Source organism: Pseudorca crassidens, chromosome 4 (assembly GCF_039906515.1).
Source record: "Pseudorca crassidens isolate mPseCra1 chromosome 4, mPseCra1.hap1, whole genome shotgun sequence".
Lineage (NCBI taxonomy): Eukaryota > Metazoa > Chordata > Mammalia > Artiodactyla > Delphinidae > Pseudorca > Pseudorca crassidens.
This window is the reverse complement of record NC_090299.1, coordinates 71,036,691-71,062,312: the sequence shown is the minus strand read 5'-3', so window position 1 is coordinate 71,062,312 and position 25,622 is coordinate 71,036,691. Positions and strand designations below refer to the sequence as shown.

General features: G+C 37.1%; 1 protein-coding gene across 4 annotated transcripts in view; it reads right to left on the bottom strand.

Annotated features, from left to right (window-relative positions):
- Positions 1–9,897: 9,897 nt before the first annotated feature.
- Positions 9,898–25,622, bottom strand: part of SLAIN2 (SLAIN motif family member 2) — an 81,260-nt gene continuing 65,535 nt past the window's right edge. For all 4 annotated transcript variants that reach the window (XM_067735902.1, XM_067735903.1, XM_067735904.1 and 1 more), the window contains 2 exons: positions 14,318–14,636; positions 9,898–12,945 (listed from right to left, as the gene is read on the bottom strand). In XM_067735902.1, the coding sequence (XP_067592003.1) occupies positions 12,879–12,945; positions 14,318–14,636 (386 nt within the window). In that variant the 3' untranslated portion in view covers positions 9,898–12,878. The remainder of the gene's footprint in view (positions 12,946–14,317; positions 14,637–25,622) is intronic.

Sequence of the window (25,622 nt, the reverse complement as noted above, 5' to 3'; positions counted from 1 at the left end):
TGAGGGCATTACGCTAAGTGAAATAAGTCAGCCAGAGAAAAACAAATATTGTATGATCTCACTTATATATAGAATTTAAAACAAAACAAAACAAATCCAAAATACAAACAACCGAGTTCATGGATAGAGAACAGACTGCTGGTTACCAGAGGTGGGGAGGGGAATTGGGAGGGGGTGTGGGAAGTGGGTGAAGTGGCTGAAAGGGGTTAAAAAGTGGAAACTCCCAGCTATAAAATAAATAAGTCATAGGGATATAATGTACAACATGGGGACTACAGTTAATAATGCTGTATTGTCTATTTGAAAGTTGCTAAGAGAGTAGATCTTAAAAGTTTTCTTCACAAGAAAAAAAAATTTTGTAACTAGGTATAGTGATGGATATTAACTAGAGTTATTGTGGTGGTCATTTTGCAATATACACAAATAACAAATCATATGTTGTACACCTGAAATGAATATAATGCTATATGCCAATTATATCTAAATTTAAAAAATAGATAAATAAAAGAGACAGTGTTAAAAAGAACTCTTTCTAGTTATTTGTAAGTCTGCCTGGTTTGGTATCATCTACATGGGAATAACTTATAGGTATTTCCTTTTATCTAAAAGATGAAGTGTAAACACTCTAAGTAGCTGCTGGCCAAGTTACCAATTCTCAAATATAACTTTCCCTCTCCCCTGCAACTTTCTAAAAGTGTATATTAAAAGAAGGATGTCTACCATAGAAAATCAAGTTTTCTAACTAAAACTTCCATGTTATTTTAAAGGAATCAAGACAAAGAAACTCCTATAGCAAAACTTTTTGTAAGGGACTTTAACAGATTTTGCTTACACTTGTTTAGTAGTCAGTCTCCTTTATTTACTATAAAGCAATAGTATAACTTCATATAATTATATTATATAATTATATGAATATAATTTCATAATTTCTCAGTCCACAGCTTAGGGCTGTGCAGAATAAGTTAAATCTACAGAAGACTTCCTGGCTTGCTGAAGAATGAAAATAGGTGGAAAATTTTAACATTTAGGTTAAAAATATAAATATGGATTCTTCACTTATGTTCACCTTACTTATAAGAGAATAGTTGTATTATAAAATAAAAATACAATCAGTGCTCTGAAAAGGAAAAGGAAGCAAATATGCCACATGAGGTTTCTCCTATTTTCTTCAGCTTCATGATATTTTCCTTTCTAATAAAAACTTCTTCTTGGGCTTCCCTGGTGGTGCGGTGGTTGGGGGTCCGCCTGCCGGTGCAGGGGATGTGGGTTCGTGCCCCTGTCCGGGAGGATCCCGTGTGCCGTGGAGCGGCTGGGCCCGTGAGCCGTGGCTGTTGGGCCTGCGCGTCCGGAGCCTGTGCTCCGCGACGGGAGAGGCCACAGCAGTGAGAGGCCCACGTACCGCAAAAAAACAAAAAATAAAACAAAAAAAAAACTTCTTCTTGTATTTATGTAAACCACCTTATATTTTTTTGGACCAAGGTATGCTATAAAGAAATAAATTCAGTTACTACAATTAAGCATCATTTATACATCTACTCTTTCTGGCAACAGGGAGAAAACTGCAAACATGAAAAAGCACAAAGGTCTTGTAATCAAGGGGGGGGGGGCACCCTCAGTTCCTCAAGAGAGACTATGATTTTCCAGGTACTGCATTCTAGACTAAAGTTCTCACATGGGCCCTCATATAGGGGAATGTTAAGCCATATAATGAGCAATGCTCCTGGTAATTTTACGCCAGAGAGAATCAGCTTTTGTGGCTGTTCTTCATAAAATTCTGGATAAAGCCCAAAGCATAACATTAAAGTAAAATTTATGAAAATGCCTTTTGTGGCCCAAATATATAAACTTAAGATGACATAAATAAGGCGGCTAAGACAAAGAAGAGCATCTCCCACAAACCAGATTCTACTCGTTAAACTAAAGTCAAAATTTTAGTTTTTTTAGGAGGGGTAGGGAAGTTAGAAGGAGAGCTACATTTCTCTTACTTTTTGAAAAACCAGTAGGTGTACATATGCACATGGTAAAGAATTCAAAAGTACAAAAAAGTATGCTGGTAAAATAAGTATTTTTACTACTATTAATCTAGTCCCCAGTTCCCCTCTCCACAGGTCAGTCACCAGTTTCTTTTGCTTTCCTCTAGAGACAGTCGCTGTTAAGCAAATATCACACACAAATCTTTTTACTCCACAAATGGCACTGTTTGGCACTTTGTTTTCACTTTTAACACTGTATCTTTGGTATCATTCCACAGCATTATATAGAATTATTGTATCTTGATCTTCCTTATGGCTACATGATACTTCAGTGAATAATGTATCATAATTTATCCAGTGTCCTACTGATTGTCATTTAAGTTCAGCCTTTGCCACAAATAACACTATAATAAATGTTCTATATTCACATCTATACAAGCACACATACAGGTGTAATACAAATTCTTGGAAATCACTGGATCTACATTTTAATCTACATTGTAAATTTTGTTAAGTGTTACAAATTGCTCTCTCAAGAGATTCTCACCAACAATGCTTTCATTCAATATTTAAGTGCCTACAATGTGCTAGGCACTGTTCTAGGCACTTGAGGTACAATGATAAACAAATCAACGATCTCTGCTCCTGTGAAACTTATATCGTGTGTGTGTGTGAGAGAGAGAGAGACAGACAGAGACAGAGAGACAGAGGAGTTATCAAGAATGACTCCAAAGTTTTCAGCCTGTTGCCATCAGCCAAGATGGATGCAGAAGGTTTGCAAGATCAGAAGTTTGTTTTGCATATGTACACCCTGAGACTTCTGTTGGATATCCAAGTGAAGATACTGAATCAGCAGATGGGTGTGTAAATCTGGAGTGCAGGAGATGGGTCTGAATTCCAGACATATAATAGATGATTTCTAAGCTATGAACCATTGAGTGAGTACAGAGAGAGAAGTTGACCAAGGACTGGGTCCTGGGATACATCAAATTAATTGCTGCAATTAAAAAATTGAGAAACTCTTGGTGAAACTGATAAGGGAGGAGAGGTGGGAGAAGGACAGGGAGAATGCAAGAATCCCCAAATATCAATACAGGAAATGAAAGGGACATCACTTCTGATTATATATTCATTAAAAAGAATCATGAAAAACTTTACTGAAAACTATCTAAATGTACTTATCCAGGATACATATAGAACTCCTACTAATCAGTAAGAGAAAGAAAGAACACTCAGAAAATCAGGCAAGCTATTTGAACCAACTTCACAAGAGGATATCTAAATGATCAATGATCATATGGAAAAGTACTCAACCACATAAATTATCAAACAAATGAAAATTTAACCCACAAAGATATCACAACACACTCTGAATGACTACAGACTGTCAATACCAAACATTGGCAAAGATGTGGAGTACTGCAGGTAGGAATGGGAGCTGGCACACCACTGTGGAAAACAGCTGCACATCATTTTATCCAGAAATTCCACTTATATACATATATCTAGTAGAAATGCATGCACATGTACAAGGAAGTTCATAGCAGCAGTACTTTGACTCCACTGATTTCCTCAATTGTTGAGGAACAACACTGCTTGCACTGAACACACCTGGACAGTCTCCCCATCTCAAAGTCAGCAGATTAACCTGAATTCCATCTACAACTCAATGCTCCTTTGCCATGAAATCTAACACACTCATAGGTTCTAGGGATTAGGATGTGAATATTGTTGGCGAGCTATTATTCTGCCAACCACATTTTTACATAATATAAGCATTTAATACTGTAAATTTCCTTCAAGTTACTTTAGCTGCTTTCCCCAAATATCAATGTTTTGTACCTTCATTTTCATTCAACTCAAAATATTTCCTAATTTCTCTTGTGACTTTGTCTTTGATGTGTGGTTATTTAAATATGTTTTATATAAAATTTCCAGAAAGTTGTATTTTCCAGTTATCAATCTTACTGTAATCTATTTGTTTTTTATTTTTAAATTTTATTTTATTATCATTTATTTATTTTTGGCTGTGTTGGGTCTTTGATTCTGTACACGGGTTTTCTCTAGTTGTTGTGAGCAGGGGGTTACTCTTCGTTGTGGTGTGTGGGCTTCTCATTGCAGTGGCTTCTCTTGTTGCAGAGCACAGGCTCTAGGCGCCAGGCTTCAGGAGTTGTGGCTCGCAGGCTCTGGCGTGCAGGCTCAGTAGTTGTGGTGTTCACGGGCTTAGTTGCTCCGTGGCATGTGGGATCTTCCCGGACCAGGGCTTGAACCCATGTCCCCTGCATTGGCAGGCAGATTCTTAACCACTGCGCCACCAGGGAAGCCCCTATTTCTGTTTCAGAGAATAAAATGTGTTAAAAAGTTGTTCTTTTTGTTTTCTATAATCCAGCATATATTTTGGTTACTATTCCATTTGTACTTAAAAAAATATGTATTATGCTATTATTGGATTGAGTATTCTTTAAATGTCAATTCAACCAAGTTGCTTGATAGTGTTGTTCAAGTTGTGGCTCGCAGGCTCTGGCGTGCAGGCTCAGTAGTTGTGGTGTTCACGGGCTTAGTTGCTCTGTGGCATGTGGGATCTTCCCGGACCAGGGATCGAACCTGTGTCCCTTGCATTGACAGGCAGATTCTTAACCACTGCCCCACCAGGGAAGTCCCCATAAAGTGTTTTAATCTAGCTGCTTTCAAGATTTTTTTCTTTATCTCTGGTTGTCTGCACTTTAATTATGATGTGTGTCTGTGTGTATTTCTTTTGAGTTTTTCCTTTTTGAGTTAAGCAGTTTAATTATGATGTGTCTTGGTGTGGTTTTCTTTCAGTTTATCCTGTTATCAACCCAGGTAGGTTCAGTTCACTGAGATTTCTGAATCTGTAAATTTATGTCTTTCATCAAATTTGGCAAGTTTTATCCATTGCTTCTTCAAATAATTGTCCCATACCTAGCTCTTTCTCCTCCTTTTCTGGGATCCCAACATTGCTGTGCTAGAGCCAGCTTGTACCAACTCACAAGCTGATTTTGCACAACTCTTCCCAATACTATGTTCAATGACATCATGTTGATAGCTTGAAAATGGCCACGGTGGGAATATTTACCTGGACATTGGAAAGCATTACAAATGACTTTTTTTGAGAGCTAGTTTACTACTAGACTCCAGTGAAACCAATGTTACGCCTTTTGATATTGGTCCTCTGGTTCCTGAGGCTCTGCTCATTTTTTCAATCTTTTGTTACTCTGTTATCTAGGTTTAATAAATTCTATTGATCTCCCTTCAATATCACTGACTCTTCTGTCATCTTCAGTTAGCTATTGGATCCATCTAGCAAATTTTTTAAATTTCAGCTACCTTTTCAGTCTAAAATTTTTTTGAAAAAAAAATTTCTACTTTGTTGAGAACTTCTATAGTTCCATTCATCTCAAGAGTGTTTTCATTTGTCTCATGTTATAGTTATAATGGCTGCCTTAAAGTTTGATAATTCTAACATCTGGACCATATTGGTGTTGACATTTGTTGTCGTACTTCTTGAGGAATGATCTCATTTCCTTGGTTCTTTACAGGCTGAGTAATTTCAGATTATATGTTAGACATTTTGAACATTATACTTTAGACTCTAGGTCCCATTAAAATGTTCTGGACAATGTTGATTTTTGTTTGTTTAAACAGTCAACCTAGATAGGTTCAGAATGCAACTTCTGTTCCATCTTCTGTGGGCTTGGTTCCAATGTCAGTTTAGTTTACAAAGGCTTTGTTATTCTATGTTGGATCTACCTCACACATGCACTGCTCAGTGCATGACAGACACAGTTAGGCTGTGTCATGTTCAGTGGTTTAAATTAGTTCAGTTCTCAAAGGCTTTGCTGTGCTGCTTTGGGTCTGAGTATGTGTAGCTCAGGCGTAAGCCTGGTGCTTGCACTAATCAAAACATAAAGGACCGCTTTCTCCAGCTCTCTCATCAGTTCCCCCCTTGCCCCAAAGGGCACCTCTGCCCTGCCCTCTGACCAGATATAAGGGTTCTCTCAGAATTTTAGCTCGATCACTATTACTGTGCAGTTGCCACAACTCAGTTTACCTTCAGGACAAAGAGAGTAGAGAAAAATGGGGATTATCTTCACATTCTTCAAACTGCAGAGGTTCTTTTCCCATTTCCTCTGTCAGAAAAACAGGCTTCCCATCAATTTTAACTGTTGGCACTGTTTGCTACCAGGGCTTAACTGGGGTGCTCACCAGTGACAAATCATGAAAGAAAAGCAAAAATAAAAGCCCCCAACATGCCCTAGCTTCCAAGAGCTATTTTTTTTTCTCATTTTTTGGGATTTTCCTTTCATAGGTTTTCCCTCAGAATTTCCTCTGGTTCAAACTACCAGAGGAGTCCTTATGACAGCTCTGTTGGGTGCCCTCTCTGAGCTCAGGGCTAAGATAAAAGAGGAAAAAAATGGAAAACTCATCCCTGTATGGGTCTCTTCTCCAGGTTTGACTCTCCTCCCAATCCACATGCTTTTGTTTACTTTTCAGTGTCCTCAGGTAGGTGTCTTTTGCATTTTGTCCAAAATTTTTAGTTGTAAGGGGGAGAGAAGGGCTTTTGAGGGCTTACTCCATCTTGGTTATCCCTGAAGTCAAAATCTGCATTATTTTCAAGAGACCTAAACTGGAAACAACCTAATTGTCCTTCAACATTAGAATGGATAAATTGTAATATATTTATAAAATGGCATATAATATGGCAAGGAGAATGAACACACTACAGTGACATCAGAAACATAGGTGAATCTCACATTATCTTTGTTGTTTACTGCCAAGTCTGACAGAAACACCACTTTTAGCCTTTAATCAAAATGATAGGCAGAAAAAAATTACAAAGTATCTGGTTACATTTAGATAAAGTTCAAAAATAGGCAAAACTAAATTATAATGTTGGAAGTCAGGATACCTGCTATCTTTGAAGGGGAGGAAGGAAGTAGTGATTGGCAGATGGCATTAGGGGAGTATTTTTGGGGTGCTCTTAATAGTCTAATTCTTGCCTACATGGTGGTTACACATGTATTATAGTTACTCACTAATTCATTCAGCTGAACATTTGTTTTGTACATTTTTCTGTACATATTTTATATATCAATTTAAAAAACACTTAAAAAGTTAAAAAAATTAACTTCCTTCTGGTGGCAGATGCCAGAATCTTAGCTTAAATCAACCTTTGTATTAACGGGAACTTATAATAAGGATACTGAGGTGCTTTGTGGAATTCAAGGCAGGAATGATACTAGGCTACATGAACAATTTGAGCCAACGGCTCAAAAATACTATCGGAACCTTCCCTCTCACTACAAATGTTTTCTCCAGGAAAACATGACCATTGACATGAAATAACCATTCTATACGATATACACTGAGACATTTGTGTAAGTACCTACTGTTTTGTTTGCTCAAGACTAGGCCTACTTACTGGGGATAGCACCACTTTCAGGGAAAACGGTCTTCCCTCATTCTCTCCATATGGTTTTCACAAGAGCTACCTGGTTTTTGCTACGAGGTTTTTACTTAACCCCAATCACCTGCCATAGTCAATTAGCCCAGTAATGGGCACCTGACCTGTGCTGGGGAATCCTATTCCTAGAAGTTTTGTTCTTGGGACCAGCGTTCTATTTTTAAACAGGAATGCTTGCGGTAGGGTGCAGAAATCTGCATTTTAGCAGTCTGTTAGGTGATTCTAAAGTCTGAGAACTCTAATCTAGACTATCTTGATTCTTTATTTGGTTGTGCCTATTTCTTCAGAGGTATTTTATTTTGAAACGGGAGCTGTACTCAACCAATACTGTCAATTCATGGCTTGGTAGACTGGGGTGGGGTAGGGTGGAAGCTCAAGAGTCAATAAAAGATACTATATAAAGAATATGAGAATATAAATTTGGTAAAGTTTTGGAATATTTGTATACTCTTTCTGGAACTTATTTCTTCCCGAGCAGAACCAATCTAAATGATGGCAGTCCTCAGTGACCTCAGAATTAAGAAAAAGTTACAATGTCAATCATGAATATAATCCCAATTTCATTAGGGGGAAAAAAGACAATATCCTTAAATTTAAGTGAGTGATTACCTATGGAATTAGTGCTTTTTCTTCTTTGTAATTTACTGTTTCTCTACTTTCCTAAAATAATTTTTCATAACAGAAACAAATTGATGTTATAAAGATACAAACAATATATTTTTTTAAATCAAGGAATATCTACAATCAGGAATTGAGAAATGTGTCATGCTTTCAGTAGGCAGTTAATATACACCTCTGTTCAAAAGCAAACTCATGTCAGCATTGTAAGTGAAAAGTATTTTCTCATCTTAAACATAAGACTTCTTACCCTTCCACTTAATACAGTTTTCTCCTGCTACTGAAAGTAGAAGCATTTCTATGAAAGCTTTCCTAAGCTGAAATGGCATAAAGTGAAGAAGCAATTATCTGAGGACACATCTTACTAACAGATACACAAAATAAATCAAGATAAAGCACAGATGCTCACATAGTTCCAAGCTATGGTGGCTTGATGCTGAGATGCTGAGTAGTTCCTGATGAAGGACTTCGCAGTGGGGGGCACACTGCTCCCTGCAAAATAAACACTGAATGCTATTTTTGCTTTCCCCTTTTTCCATAAAAGCAAAAATACTCTTCAGATTTCTTTTGATTAGTGAAAACAGCTACTAATACGTCTTTCATAAAAGCAAAGTGGCATACAATGAACCTTTGAAATATGGGCGATACCTGCATTTTATAACCATGTTAAGGTCAGCACTTAAATATTTACTTCTGGAAGGTGGGATTGCAGGATCCCAAGGTGAAATGTGTGATCATTTCCCCTTTTATATTTCTTAGTATTTTCAGTTAAGTAAAAAAGTAATGGGTCTATTATTTTTAAAATCAGAAGAAATAAGCTCTTTTCCCCTTCTTTTTAAAGAGAAAACATTAAAGTTATCCAGTGTAAAGAATTGCTGTGAAATTAGCATGCAGTTAATAGTTTTAACTGAGTTGTATTAGCTAAGGTCCATGAGTGAAATCCGTTCCATTTCCATACTAGTAACCAGAGGGCCATTTAGTCTACTCAGACTTTTATTTAGATCATTCAAATATGTTAGTGGTTGCTAACTTCGGCTTCATGCTCATGTGAACATGCTGTTCACTACCTCCCTCCAAGTTAGTTTCACTATCATTTATTCTTATTCTATTTTGTAATTCAAAGCTAAACTTTGATACAGCAAATAATTCACAAGAACCACCATAAACATTTTCCTGTTACACAGGGTATATAACAAGTTTAAGTAAACTTTTCATTCATTAATTTACAAGTATAATGGCATTTATTTTAAATGGTTCTTAAAAGTTTTCAGGTTGGCTTGGGAGAAAATTCAAGCAGGAAGGTGTCATTTCTTATGACTCATTAGTGAGACTAATTTTAACATGGAGGACAGTAAAAACTTCCAAAAGGGATGCGGGGAACTAATAAAACAGTGTACGATTCTTGATATTTTCTGTTTATCCATAAGAGAAAGATGCACATGATCAACTAAACAAATATTCATATTTGGTTTGAAAAAGTAATTAACTTTCCCTCTTGGATACTCTTATATAATAGTTTTTTGCTTGTTTTACGTATGCTACCTTTTTCTAACTAGATATCAATTCACAGCAAGTTAAAAAGTTCCAGGAAAATAGCAATTTTGAGTAAACTACAAATTTTACCCCCAAATAATCCACATATGAAATAACTAGGGCAGAGAGAATACATGATATATTCCAACCTCACAGAGATCAAGTCTGGAGGGCAATATGATTTGGGTTTGTGTTTTTAAAAAATCAACTGAGCTACTTATTATTACCAATTGTAGGCAACTGGTGGGAAGAGGGGGCAGATCTTACCATATCCAGAAATTAATAAAACACTTAAAAAAACAAATATAAATTTAATAATAAACATTATGGTCAGGTTGTTTATTAAGGAGGCAACCACACGTACAAGTTCGGCTATAGAAATGTTTTTGCAAATCAAACTTCATGTGATCTAAAAGGACCATGCATAATGTCAAAAATGGACACCTGTACATTCAATAAAAAGTTAAATATACATAGTCTAGATCATTCTAGAGTTATACAAACATCTGGGGACACATGTATCTAATTTCCTTTCAGAAAAACTTTTTTATAAAAGTGACGTACTGAGATAATAATTTTAAAAAGTATCTGACAATTATGAATGGTCCCCAGTATTACAAAATGTGATTTCCAGGGTATGAAAACCAAAAAAAGCCAACCCTTCAGAGAGCGTTTTATATTATACAAACAAGTTTTGTAGAAAAATGATCCAGCAAATGCTTGAGTTAAGAATATTTATATTTTTTCCAATTCTTTACACTTTTATTAACACACTTACAAAAAATAACATTCAAACACTGAGAAAATTAAATAACTTTGGAAGCAGAGCTCACAGCTTTCTGCTTACATATAAGTGACAATTCTGGGCTGTTGGCACAAAAAATAATCAACATTCATAAAACCCTTACTACTATATATCAAACATAAGTTAAAATCATAGGCACTAGTTTATCAAATCCACACTTCATCTGTAAGACTAACCACAGTGAATCCTTAGATTTTTCCCAAACAGAAAAATTGGCAATACACAAAGGCTTTCTAGTAAATAGGCAATTTTTCTCTTTAGGAAACTAAAAGCCAATAGTCTGTGGTAGTAGAACAGCAGGTAAAATAATACTTTACCCAACTCAGATCCAAATATGTTTTTAACAAGTGATGAAATATTTTAATTAAAAAAAAATAGACATTTTTTTTCTGATGCAGCCATTTAAAAACAAAGTTAAATAACCTGAATATTCCTTTTGAAACTGATAATCTAACTTAAAAATGTAATGGGTGTTTTGTAATAGGGTTAAAATTCCTTTTAATTAGTAGATTGCAGCATTTTTTTTTCCAATGTTGCACTGAAAACTGAGACCTATTTTCTTTTGTGTATATGTGGTTTCAAAAAGAGACAGTGGCTAGTTCTTTCTTTTACTTACTTAGATTTTTACATGCGATACCCCTCTACCCGAAACAGATGCTTTATCTTCCTCTGAAAAGCAACATTTTTAAGTTCATCATCATGTGGAATTCTGGCACCATCCTTTCCTGACCCATCCCCATCACCCTCAAATCCATGGATAAAATTTCTTCCTTGCATGAAACACCAAAATACATTAGCACTGGCATTTTGAATCTCCAGCTGTTTGTGCTAACTGAATGACTCCCTACTGGTCAAGCTAATAAAGACTACCATGGGGTCCATCATGGCAGAACAGGGGTCTTGGTTTTAAAAGTTTTATCATTCTCTCAACCTATCAACCTCAGTGCTATCCTGAATATAAGCTTCCCATTTCTCTCTCAATTTCTTTTGCCAACTTACAGAATGTGTTTGACTAATAGGAAATGAACTTATGTTCAAATATCTAAAATTCTTTAGTGACCCAGCTGCCAATATTTTAAAGCTGTTCAAATTAAATACTTAAAAACAGACTTCACCATGAAAAATGAGAAGCCTGCTGAAGAAGAAGTTTTAGTCTGGTAATAGTCGAATAAAAACCAAAATAAGTGATTTCCAAGATATACGTAAGGGCCATCATAGAGCAAGTGTTTAACAGCTTAGAGTCATATGCAGTAGGTTTCATTTGTTACCAAAAAGGCAAAAAATTGATGTCAGGCAGAATCTAAAAGGGGCAGTATTTTCAAAGGATGTTTTGAAACAGTTAGTTTAAAGTGGATCGACTTAAGTAGGATTCAGTAGGCTATAATTTCCCACCACATAATAGGCTACTGTGTCAATTAATAGTAACAATACAACTGTCATTACCAGAGATTTTGTAAGGTAAGTGCATAGATTTCCCTCCCCGGTTTTATTGTATGGTTTTGTTCCAGGTTGTAAGCACTGAGGTGGTGTTATTTATATCAAGAATAAACACGCATACTACTTGCTCTTTCCCATCGTGGAAACCTGTTAATAAAAACAAGAACTCTTAGTTCTGTAACAGATGACAGCATGTGAAGAAGTTGGCTTCAATAGCAAAGGCTATCTTTCCTGAGCCAGGAGCTATAAAGTTTAGAAAGATTGTACAACTGATATTAAGCCCTTTTGGCAATCAAAACAAACACACAGAAGTCCGATGTGTCAATGCAACATGATGGATGCATGCTGTAACACTAACGTGTGGTGGTGATATGTGAGCTACACCCAAAACTTAAGATTAAACAAAATAATTTTTCTAATGAATCTGCAAAAATAACTTATAGGATTCTTCCAAATTTAGGTATCATGTTTTAAATCTCTAGCCCAGGTTTCTTCCCACCCTGCCCCCCCGCCATCTCAATCTAGTTTCCTGGAGAACTAGTGAAACACTAGTGAAACATTTTAGATAAGTAGTCAGAATATTACTTCTCATTAACACAAATATTTATTGATACTATTTATACAGTAAATTAGGTTGAATGTGAAGTTTTGGATAGCTTGAATTCACCAGTTTCTTGTGCACAAAGGTACTCTCTCATTTACAAATGGGCATTTCTCTTTGGCATCCATTAGTTTTTTGCCCAGATATTGGCCTCTGTCAAATATTAAAAAATCAACCTAGTTTCTATTAAACAAAACTAAAAGTGATTCCGTGGAGAGTGATTGTATGATTACCAAACACATCTGATGTTAAATGTCATTAAAGTGCTGCTTGATCATCTCTGTCAGTTTGTGCTAATTAAGACAGAGAGGGCTGGGATTTTATAAATCCCAAGAGTCTTATCTGAACAGTCTGCATATAAAAGTTGTCTCTTAGCCTGGTGAAGGGGTATCCATGAAGCTGTGGACTCTGCATTCTTGTCTTTGCTGGTCAATAACAGCCATCTTTCCAACTGTCATCTTTCATGCTACTGTAGGTTTTAGGAGCTGGCAAGGATCTGAAATAAAGCAATTTATAAAGTGATTTGCACGTTTTAATGGAACATTACCATTTTATCTTCCATATATATTAATTACTTTGCAGGTGGCATCACGATCCAATGTTCTAGGGCACTGCTGAGATCAAAGCTCTAAACAGCTATCAGCGCAACCATCCCACACTCAACACGTCTACAACTTTCAAGTTTCACTGGGCATCAGGTGACTGCACTAACTTCTTTTTTGTTAACATAGCCACTTGAGTAAGAGAAAAGATTGTCTTGTCTTTTCCAACTGAATGGATCACCAAGCTTATTATTTACTTATTTATTTGAGGGGCAAATTAATGAATGTGATATTAGAGGTGTAGTGTCACCATCATGAGAGAGGCAGAATGGGACAGTGCTTAAAAGGACTCTGAAGTCAGACATACTTAGAACTGAAGGTCTTACTAGCTGAAGTCTTAGGTAAATTACTTAACCTCATTAAATTTTAATATTCTCCTCTGAAAAATAGGCATAATAACAGTACCTACATGTTTAAAGCTATTGTAAAAACTAAATAAGGTACAGATATGTTATTTAGCATAGTACGTAGCAAAAAGCTGTTATACTCTATTGAATTCAGAAATGTAATATGTTATCTTAGAATAAAAGAGGTACGGGTAATTCAGTTTCAATGCTTACAGCACAAAAGCACTTTTTTCATGCAAACCAATATTTCAAGTTTAATTATATTTGACACCTAAGTTTACTGATAGTGGTAAGCACATTTCTGAAAGGTAGATGAAGACTACAGATACATGGTTCCAAACCTGGCTAGGCTCAGAATCACCTGAAGGTTAAACAAACAAATTTAAAAACAGCATACCTACAGATTTTGGGCTTCATACCAGATCTACTCTCTGTGGGTAAAACTTAGGCCTCTATATTTACATAAATTCCACAGAAGATTCTGAATTGTAGTGAGGTTTGAAAACCACCCTCCTGGATTACATACTCAGACCTGATGGCTAGAAGTTTTATCTTAAATCTCATTCTAGGTTCTATTACGCTTTTAGTATCTTTATTGAATATCAATATATTCAAAATGAACAAATACCACATCCAAATGAAGTGGTTCTAACAATTTTTTCTAGAAGTTCACCAAGATACTTAGTCATGTTAGGCATCTGGGCAAATTTAACCTGTACCAAAGTGATATAATACCCCAATGTCCCAAGTGAGAATTTCTTAAGTAAGGAAAGTAATGTTTTATTCAAATTGTACTAAGATGCTAGTGGGAACCCACTAGGACTCTTGATCTTCACTATCAAATGCAGAGCTGAGGATAATTCCAGTCTACCCACTTCCCTATGCTCAAGAAGATCAAAGCAGGGCATTTGCCACTTACCTGCGAACAGGCTGTGCAAGTTTGCTGCGAGGCACTGGTATACCCCCAGCAGAAGGGGCACTGGGTCTGGGCAAGCCACTTCTCATCACAGTTGTCCCTGCAGGTCTGGTTAGAGTAGTGCTGTTGATATTGCTGGGAGGATTTGCTGGGACTGTGTTCTGAACCATGGGAGGCCCAGGTGAGGAGGTGGTTTGCATGAGTTGTGTTGTTTCTTGGCTACCAGGAGAACCAGAGCCATGGTTACTAAATGCTTTTACTGGTTGCCGGAGAGCCAAAGGAGATGGTGCTGCAGGGGAGCGGAATTTGCCTGGAGAAGGTACTGTAGAATGGCAAAGAAAAATCAATGTTTTCAGTGGAAACCAAGTGCAAGTGAAACCACTGCTTTATGACTGGGCACCAGTACATCTGTATTCATGAAAACTCACTCTACAGAAATGCAAGGAATAAAGAATATTTCTAGGGAGATAGATAGATAGATAGATCGATCACTGGTAGCTCTTAAATAACCAAGTCCTTACTCAGAGGATTGCAACTACCCTTGACAACATGTTTTAACTAGATCAGCTAGGAATCTACAAAACCAGAAAAGGCACTGCAGCATTCTGTTTTACTGTGGAAAACAACCTGAGCCATATTCTAGAGGTGAAAAAAATGCTGACTACTAGACAGCTGACTGGAATTTGAAACACACTTTCCCCTCAAAGAAACATTCATGTAAACATGTATCAAGTATCTGGAGAGTGTACCTCCAAGTCCTGCATCATCCATAGTGTAACTTATAATTTAGAAACTAAACCTGCTTCTATTGTTGTGCTTCACCAAGTAGGGAAGTTATAAATCTAGTTAGGGGCATATCAAGAGGTATATGAAGTCACAGGATAAAGATGGTACATTTTGCTGGAATGTCAATTCTACTAAGTGGTTATTTAAAATACATGTTGAAACAAATAATGATATATGAAAGAATTAAATGTACAATTTGCATTAATTTTTTTTTTTTTTTTTGCGGTGCGCGGGCCTCTCACTGTTGTGGCCTCTCCCGTTGCGGAGCACAGGCTCCGGATGTGCAGGCTCAGCGGCCACGGCTCATGGGCCCAGCCGCTCCGCGGCATGTGGGATCTTCCTGGACCGGGGCACGAACCCGCGTCCCCTGCGTCGGCAGGCAGACTCTCAACCACTGTGCCACCAGGGAAGCCCTGCATTAATTTTTAAGTCAAAATAAGACTTCAAATAAATTTTATTCTTGTAGTGGTCCCTTAGCATTGTAAGTTCAGATGTCCTGGGGGACATTCATCCTTTCCTGTTTATCCTATTTGGATAAATCATCTCTGGAAGGTTTCTTCAAATGCCCATGAATGGCTATATACAATATAAATAAAAAATATTACCTTAACATGCTTTACCTAGCAAAGAACTCTGGGGTGAGGTTCAGAGTGAATTGGGCGGGGGGGGAGAGGAAGGGAGGAGAGTGCAGGGGAGAAATGAATCAGAGTCACCATATTCTCTCTCAACCTCCATTAGTTTGCCAAGGATATGAGTAGAGGAAAGTTTGACTGTGTGTCAGAATCCGTAGAAACTTTAAAAAAAGGTTGGCGGGGTGAGGGGGGAGCCCAGGCACCACCCCTAGAGAATCTAGTCTGGAATGGAAATCAAGATATTTATTTTAAAACCACCATAGGCACTTCCAACCATGTTGACAAAAACAGGACAGGGCTTACCCAGTTAAGATACATAAGAACAGTTTTCAAATATTGGACAACAGGCAGTACGGGACTGTAATCCCTGAGAAAGGGAAAATAAATGTGGTGAGCTCTACTGGCACCCTGGCTTATTTTTTTTTGGGGGGGGGGCTTGGATTATAGAGTGAGGAGGAGGATCCAGAGTAGATCAAAGTTATCTTGCTGACTTGAGAAGACTAAACTTGGAATCTGAGGGGAAGATTACCTTAGAGGAGGGAGGTGCTCCAGAAGACCTATATAACTCAGCTTAGAGGTCTGCTTGAACCTTTGCTGGAATATTGAGCTGTGCATGCACCAAGTGAAGCTCCATGACACTGGGCAAAGGAGGCCTGGAGCACTGTAAACTGAACAGTTTCCAAAGCTCATACAGGACTAGGAAACATCTGAGTTTCAACCAATTAGATCAGAGAATCCTTGTCAAACACCCAGGGCAATCAGGGGACACTCCAAAAGGAATAAACTAGTTCTAGAATAAAGCTACCCCAAATCCACTCAAACAAAACTTAAAAACAAGCCACTAAAACAGGGGTCAGCAAGCTACCACCATGGGAAAGTAAAATGCTTTTTTAAAAAAATTTTTATTAGAATATGGCAAAACTCATGTGTTTCTATATTGTCTATGGCTGCTTTCCAGCTACAAGAGTAGCTGAAAATTTACAACAGAGACCGTATCACCCACAATCCTAAAATATTTACTATTGGGCCCTTTAAGAAAACGTTTGCTGATCCCTGCTATAAAGGATTAAACTAACCCATAAAAAACTTACCTGTTTATCACAACAAAGTCTACACGATTTAAAATAAGGTAACAAAATCCAGCACAGAACATAAAACTTCACAATGTCCACTAACCAATAAAAAATTAGTAGACATATAAAGAAATAGTAAAATGATAACCAAAACTAGGATAAAAATTAGTCAAGAGAAACAGATTAAGAAGTCACAGGAATGACTGAATTACCACGCAAGGACTTTAAAAAGAACTATTACACATATGCTTAAGGATATAAAAAATATATATAAATATGAGGTAATAAAAGATTTTTTAAAGAGCTAGATAGAACTTTTAAAAAAAACATTTTTCCTATTATTATTGTTATTATTATTAGCCATGCCCTAAAGCTTGCAGGATCTTAGTTCCCGAACAGGGATTGAACCTGGGCCCCCTGCAGTGGAAGCATAGAGTTCTAACCACTGGACCGCCAGGGAATTCCCAATAGAACTTTTAAAGATGAAAAACTTATAATATATTCCAAGTGCTAAGTTCACTGGATGGGAATTAATAACAATTTAGATGTTGCAGAAGAAGAGGTAGCTGAAGACATAACAATAAGAATTATCTAAACTAAAGCATACAGAGAATAAAAAGACTCAAAAAAGAAATGAAAAAGACTCAAAAAAGAAATGATAAAGCCTTACTGATCTACACGTCAAAATCATGTGGTCTAATACATGCAACTGGAGTCCCAGATGAAAGGGGTTATAAGTGGGACAGAAAAGATTTGAAGAATGGCTGAAAATCTTCCAAATTTGATGATAACTATAAACTCAAGTATCTAAGTAGTTTAAAAAACAAACTTTTTTTTTTTTTCTGACACAGACCTACTGGAGAATGGACTTGAGGATATGGGAAGGTGGAAGGGTAAGCTGCGACAAAGCGAGAGAGAGGCATGAACATATATACACTACCAAACGTAAGGTAGATAGCTAGTGGGAAGCAGCCGCAGAGCACAGGGAGATCAGCTCGGTGCTTTGTGACCGCCTGGAGGGGTGGGATAGGGAGGGTGGGAGGGAGGGAGGGAGACGCAAGAGGGAAGAGATATGGGAACATATGCATATGTATAACTGATTCACTTTGTTATAAAGCAGAAAGTAACACACCATTGTAAAGCAATTATACTCTAATAAAGATGTAAAAAAAACAACAACTCAGACTTCGATCTAGAGTTCTATATCCAGCAAAATTATCATTCAAAACTAACATCAAAGTAAAGACTTTTAAAGACAAACAAAATCTGAGAATATTTGTTGCCAGCAAGTCTTTCACTAACAGAAATACTAAAGGAAGTTCTTCAGGCAGAAGGAAAATGATACCAAATGGTAACCCTGATCTGCATAAAGCAATGAACAGTGCCAGGAATGGTAAATATTTTGGGAAACATAAAAGATCTTTAATAAATCATTTTTAATTTCACTAAAAGATAACTCTGTAAAATAAAACTAATAAAAACATTCTCTGTGATTTAATATAATATATATAAAGAGAGTAAAAGTAAATGATAAATGTGGCACAAAAAATAGGAAGGAATGGAAATATACTGTTCTGAGGTTCTTACATTATAAGTGAAGTGGTATATTACTTGAAGATAACTGTAATAAGTTAAATATGTACACTGCACAATCTAAAGCAACCACTTAATAAAAAGAAAAAAAAAGAGATAGAAAGTAAGCCAACCATGAAAATAAAATGTAATATATAAAAAGTACTCAGATATTCCAAAAGACTGAAAGCAAAGGAGAAAAGGAACAAAAATCTGAAGAGACAAAGAAAACAAGTTGTGAGACAGATTTTAAACCAACCATATTAATAACTGCATTAAACGTGAATAGTGATCACTCCAATTAAAAGGTAAATATTGCCAGTATGGACAAAAAAGCAAGAGCAACATGCTATCTAAAAGAAACACATTTTAGATATAAAGACACAGGTTAAAAGTAAAAAGACAGAAAAAGTTACCTTATACAAAACCGATTATGAAAAAGATGGAGTGCTTACAATATCAGAAAGCAATTACCATCAGAGATAGAGTTCATAAAGTTAAAGGGGTCGATTCAGCAAGAGGACATAAGAATACTAGCTATGTATACCCCAAAACAAATATACAAAACACATGAAACAGACATAACTGAAAGGAACTAAAAAAGTCCAGAATTAGTTAGATATTTCAACACTCCTTAGTAATAGATGAAACAAATAGGTAGAAAATCAGAAAGGACAAAGACATGACCAACACCATCAATCAAGCTGACCTGACATTTATAGAACACTCCATTCAATTGGACACAGCTCAAATGTCCATCAGCAGGCGAATAGGTAAACAAATTGTGGTATATCCATACAACAGAATACCACTCAGCAACAAAGAGGAGAAAACTGCTGATAAAACAAGGATGATTCTCAAAAATTTGGCAAATCTAACTTATGGTAACTAAGCACAAATCAGATATTTGCCTGAGGCTGGGAGAACTGACTGGGAGGAAGTACAAAAAAAACTTTGGGGGATGATGTAAATGTTCGATAACTTTACTGGGCTGGCTGCATGAATGTATGCTCTTGTAATTAAATTTGTGCATTTAAAATTCCACCTGAGTAAAGCTGATTAAAAAAAACAAAACTCCAGGACTTCCCTTGTGGTCTAGTGGTTAAGACTCTGTGCTCCCCCATGCTTCCACTGCAGTGGGTGCAGGTTCAATCCCTGGTTGGGGAAGTTCTGGATGCTGCAGGGTGCAGCCAAAAACAAAAAACAAAAAAACCAAAAAAAACCCCCAAAACTCCATAAGGGGCTCTAAAGTAAGGCCATAATTGAGAATAATTATGAACCAATTGTATCTTGAATCAATTATATCCAACAAACTGTTACAGTCTCTTCTGGTAGAAAACTGAAGACAAGATGTCCACAGGATCCAAGTACCCTGAATTGCAAATTCCATGATCTTCACAGAAGTTGTTTTGTTTTTTTTACCTTACATAATCCATCTTCCCCTTTCTATAGGTGTCTATGAAAGTGTTTTCTCAATTCTATTCCCTACAGTCCCACTTTTGTCTCTGCCCAAGTTGTTTCACTGTCTTCCTGGAAGCTCACTGAATAACTGAGACTCTATGTCTAAGTTATCCTCTAGCCATTATCTAAGGGTGGTGCCTAGACCTGCTCCTTCCAGTACCAACTCCAGAAAAGCCACCTTTAGTCCTAGTTTTTTTTTACCATACTTGGCAGCCTTTTGACTGGGATTTTGTTTTGGTGGGGATGCAGGTTTCAGATAGGAGGCAAGAACAGTAAAGTTCAGAGGAGGATCACTGAGTTTCAAGGAGTATTTTGGAAAAGTCTGGAGAGCTGGGGATAGACAGAAATGAGGTCAGGTTAAGAGATTCACTAAGACATTGTGAACGACAATCTAGTAGGTGAGAGACGACCAAGGAGTCCTAGGCTTCTTTCTTATGGTGACTGATGTAGAGGGTATGGTGAAATTAGGCAGATCATCTTGATGAGGCTGACAGTGTTTCATTTCTTTCTTTCTTTTTTTTTTAACAGTATTTATTTGCTTGCGCCAGGTCTTAGTTGCAGCAGGCAGGCTCCTTAGTTGCGGCTCGTGGGCTCCTTAGTTGTGGCATGTGAACTCTTAGTTGCCACATGCATGTGGGATCTAGTTCCCTGACCAAGGATCGAACCCGGGCCCCCTGCATTGGGAGCACAGAGTCTTAACCACTGCGCCACCAGGGAAGTCCCTGAGAGTGCTTCATTTCTACATCACAGCTTTATAAATACTGGAATATATCTATAATGTTTGGAATGTCTCACCAAAGCTTATCTTGAAAATAGGCTTTGTGAAAGCCTTTTCCTCTGGAAAAGCTTCTGACCACCATTTTAACTATTAATAGTTATGCCAGGGAAATGGTTGTCTCCTGAAATTTTTTAAGAACGTGAATCTCAGACTTCCACTTGGAAAATGGAATAGATGAACTTTCCCCTATTTCTCCCAGTAAGTATAATTTAAGACCTTGGACACTGTATATAAAACAGACATAAGACTGAAACATGGAGAGAAGAAGAAACACTACCCAGGAACCTTGAGATCTGAGGGATGACATGGTAATGAGTTCCCAGGATTTTCTTTTGCCTCATATATCCCAGATTAAAGCTGAAGAAGGCAGCAACCCAAAAAGACCTTTGGGTATGACAGACCAAAAACAAATCTGCTCTCTCTAGCCAAAGGACTAGGAAGAAAACTTTTAGATAACTGCTCTGCTCCAGCCAAACACCACAGAAAAAACTGTGGCACTACTGTCACCAATGCCAACAAAGGCTAGTGGGGAGCCTGGACTTCTATCCTTTTGAGACTGAACAAGGCCTACAAACACCTTATCCAGGGAGGTAAGAGAGAAGGAAGTAATGAGGTGCTCTTTTCCCTCCTCTTGGGTTGGTGTCAGAGGAGGACTAATGGAGAGTCAGGACTTTCATGATTGCTCACTGGTAGTAAGACCACCCTCAACACAGTTTCAGTGGAGACCATATGGGGAGCCAAAATTTCTACCTCCACCCAGTCGGTCCCTCCCCATTGGGTGTCAACAGGAACTGAGTGGGGAACCTGGGCGTCTATTCCCATAGCAGTAATGAAATCCCCTGCCCCATATCCACCAAATGCCTGAGTGGTGTCAGAGAAAGACATACCCTTTCATAAAAGGATAGGTTTAAATAAGATCTAGACTCTCATAATCTGAAAATGTCCAGATTTCAATTTTTAAAAAAATTCATCATACCAAGAACCAGGAAGATCTTAAACTAAATAAATAAATATAATCAAGAGATGTGAACACCAAGATGACAGAGACGTTAGAATTATTTGACAAAGATTTTAAAGTAGCTATCACATATAAGGAATCTAAAACAACAGTACTGAAGAACCTAGTGGCAGGGCAGTAATAAAGACACAGATGTAGAGAACAGACTTGAGAACACAGGGAGGGAAGGGGAAGCTGGGACGAAGTGAGAGAGTAGCACTGACAAATATACACTACCAAATGTAAAATAGGTGGCTAGTGGGAAGCTGCTGCATAGCACAGGGAGATCAGTTCGGTGCTTTGTGACCACCTAGAGGGGTGGGATAGGAAGGGTGGGAGGGAGGCTCAAGAGGGAGGGGATATGGGGATACATGTATACATATAGCTGATTCACTTTGTTGTACAGCATAAACTAACATAACATTGTAAAGCAATTATACTCCAATAAAGATATTTAAAAAAAATAAAGTAGCTATCATAAAATTTTTTGAATGAGTAATTCTTAACACTTGAAATATGCAAAAATACAAAGTCTCAACAAATAAATAGAAGACACAGAGAATCGGGAATCAAATGTAAATTTTAAAACTTAAAAATGCATTAACCAAAATAAAAAACTCAGTGGATGAGCTCAGTAGCAGAATGGGGGCTGGGGGAACGCCAGTGAACTGGAAGATAGAACAAAAGAAATTACCCAATTTGAACATAGAAAAAATAGACTTAAAAAAAAAAAAGCCTCCCAATGAAATAGAAATACAAGTGAAAATAAACAAATAGGACCTAATCAAACTTACAAGCTTTTGTACAGCAAAGGAAACCATCAACAAAACAAAAAGACAGCCTACAGAATGGGAGAAAATATTTGCAGATGATGTGACTGACAAGGGCTTAATTTCCAAATTATACAAACAGCTCATACAGCTCAACAACAAAAAACAATTGAAACAACCCAATTGAAAAATGGGCAGAAGACCTAAATAGACATTTCTCCAAAGAAGACATACAGATGGCCAATAGGCACATGAAACGAAACTCAACATCGCTAATTATTAGAGAAATGCAAATCAAAACTACAATGAGGTACCACCTCACACTGGTCAGGGTCACAGGGTCATCATTAAAGAGTCCACAAATAACAAGTGCTGGAGAGGGTGTAGAGAAAAGGGAACCCTCCTACAGTATTTGTGGGAATGTAAGTTGGTGCAGCCACCTTGGAAAACAGTATGGAAGTTCCTCAAAAAACTAAAAATATATCTAGCATATGATCCAGCAATCCCACTCCTGGGCATATATCTGGATAAAACTACAATTCAAAAAGATACATGCACCCCTATATTTATAGCAGCACTATTCACAATAGCCAAGACATGGAAACAACCTAAATGTTCATCAACAAATGAATGGATAAACAAGATGTGTTAAATATATACAATGGAATACTACTCAGCTGTAAAAAAGAATGAAATAATGCCATTTTCAGCAACATGGATGGACTTAGAGTTTATCATACTAAGTACGATAATATAACTAAGTATGATAAGTATGATTATCAGAAAGAGAAACACAAATACCATATGATATTACTTATATGTGGAATCTAAAATATGACACAAATGAACCTATTTACGAAACATTAACAGACTCACAGACATACAGAAAAGACTGTGGCTGCCGAGGGAGAGGGCAGTAGGGGAGGGATGGATTGGGAGTTCGGGATTAGCAGATGCAAACCATTATATCTAGAATGTATAAACAACAAGGTCCTACTGTATAACACAAGGAACTACATTCAATATCCTGTGATAAACCATAATGAAGAAGAATTTTTAAAAGAATGTGTGTGTATATATATATAAGTGAATCACTCTGCTGTACAGTAGAAATTAACAAAACACTGTAAATCAACTACTTCAATAAAAAAAGAAAAAACTGAACAGAATTTTTGGGGACCTGTGGGACTACAAGAAAAGACCCACATTTTCTTGCCAATGGAGTACTGGGAGGAAAGGAGAAAGAGAGGACAAAAAGTACTGTGAGAAATAATGACTTCCCATATAAGAAAACTTCCCATATTTGTCAAAGGACATAAACCTGCAGATTCAAAAAACTAGGAGAACACCAACTAGGTAAATCCAAAGCAATCCATGCCAAGACACATCACAGTTATAAACTTCTGAAAATGAAACACAAGAAAAAACCTTGATATCAGAGAAAGAAATAATACCTAACCTATAGGGGGAAATGAATTCTAACAACAGTGGATTTCGCATCATAACCCTCAGAGGCCAGGAGAAAAGTAGCAAATATTTTTCAAGAGTTAAAAGAAATGTCAACCCAGAATCCTATACTCAGAGAAAATATCCCAGAAGAACTAAGGGAAAATCAAGACATTCTCAGACAAAAGAAAACCAACACAATTTGTGGCCAGCAGACTCCCCTCCCCCCCAAAATCCCCAGCTAAACAAATTCTATAAACAGAAAGAAAATGATAAAAACATGGAAACTTGGAATATCAGAAAAGAAGAAAGAACAAGGTAAGCAAAAATATGGGCAGACACATAGGATTTCCCTCTCCTTGAGTTTTCAAAATAATACGTGCAGGTTGAAGAAAAAATTATAACACTGATGTTGTTGAAATATTATTTAAAGAAAATATTTAAGACAATTATAAATGGGGTGAGGGTAAAGGTACATGAAAAAAGGTAAGGTTTGGGCTTCCCTGGTGGCACAGTAGTTGAGAGTCCGCCTGCCGATGCAGGGGACATGGGTTTGTGCTCTGTTCCAGGAAGATCCCACATGCCGCGGAGCGGCTAGGCCCATGAGCCATGGCTGCTGAGCCTGAGCGTCTGGAGCCTGTGCTCCACAACGGGAGAGGCCACAGCAGTGAGAGGCCCGCGTACCGCAAAAAAAAAAAGGTAAGGTTTACATATTTGAACTGATAAAATGATAACATCAATAGACTATGATATGTATATATGATGTTATGTATATATAATGTAATGCAACCACTACATATGCAAACATATGGACTAAAAAACACTATATATAAGTCAAAACGGAATTCTAAAGAATGTTCAAATAACCCACAGGAATGCAGGAAAAAGAAAATAGAGAAATGAAAAAGAGAAAAAACAATAAACAAATAAAATGGCAGACTTAAGCATATCAATAATTACATGAAATGTAAATGGTCCATCTACACCAATTATTAAGACAGAGATTTGGTAGAAATGCATTTAAAACATAACCTAAGTTTATGCTGTCTTTATGAAACTCACTTCAAATATAAAAATAGGGCTTCCCTGGTGGCGCAGTGGTTGAGAGTCCACCTGCCAATGCAGGGGACACGGGTTCGTGCCCTGGTCCGGGAAGATCCCACATGCCGCGGAGCGGCTAGGCCCATGAGCCATGGCCACTGAGCCTGTGTGTCTAGAGCCTGTGCTCCACAACGGGAGAGGCCACAACAGTGAGAGGTCCGTGTACCAAAAAAAAAAAAATATATATATATATATATATAAATATAAATATAGGGAGGTTGAAAGTTAAGGGATGGAAAAAATATATCAAGCAAAGTATACAAAAGGAAAGCATGATGGTTATATTAACATCAGATATCGCAAAAGAAAATTATCAGGGACAAAGAGGGATAATACATAATGAAAGCAGGGTCAAATTACCAAGAAGGCAAAACAATCCTAAATGTGTATGTACTAAACAGAGCTGTAAAAATGTGAAGGATAAACTTACAGAACTGAAAGGAGAAACAGACAAATCCACAACAGTTGGAGACTTAAACAGCCCCCTCTTAACAACTGATAGAACATGTAAGAACTCAACATCACCACCACCAACCACAGAATCTAACTGACATTTATAGAACAATCCACTAAACAACAGCAGAATATACATTCTTTTCAAGTGTCCACAGAATATAAGCCAAAATAAGACTATGCCCTGGGCCATAAAGTAAATTACAACAATTTTTTAAAAACTGAAATTACAAAGAGTA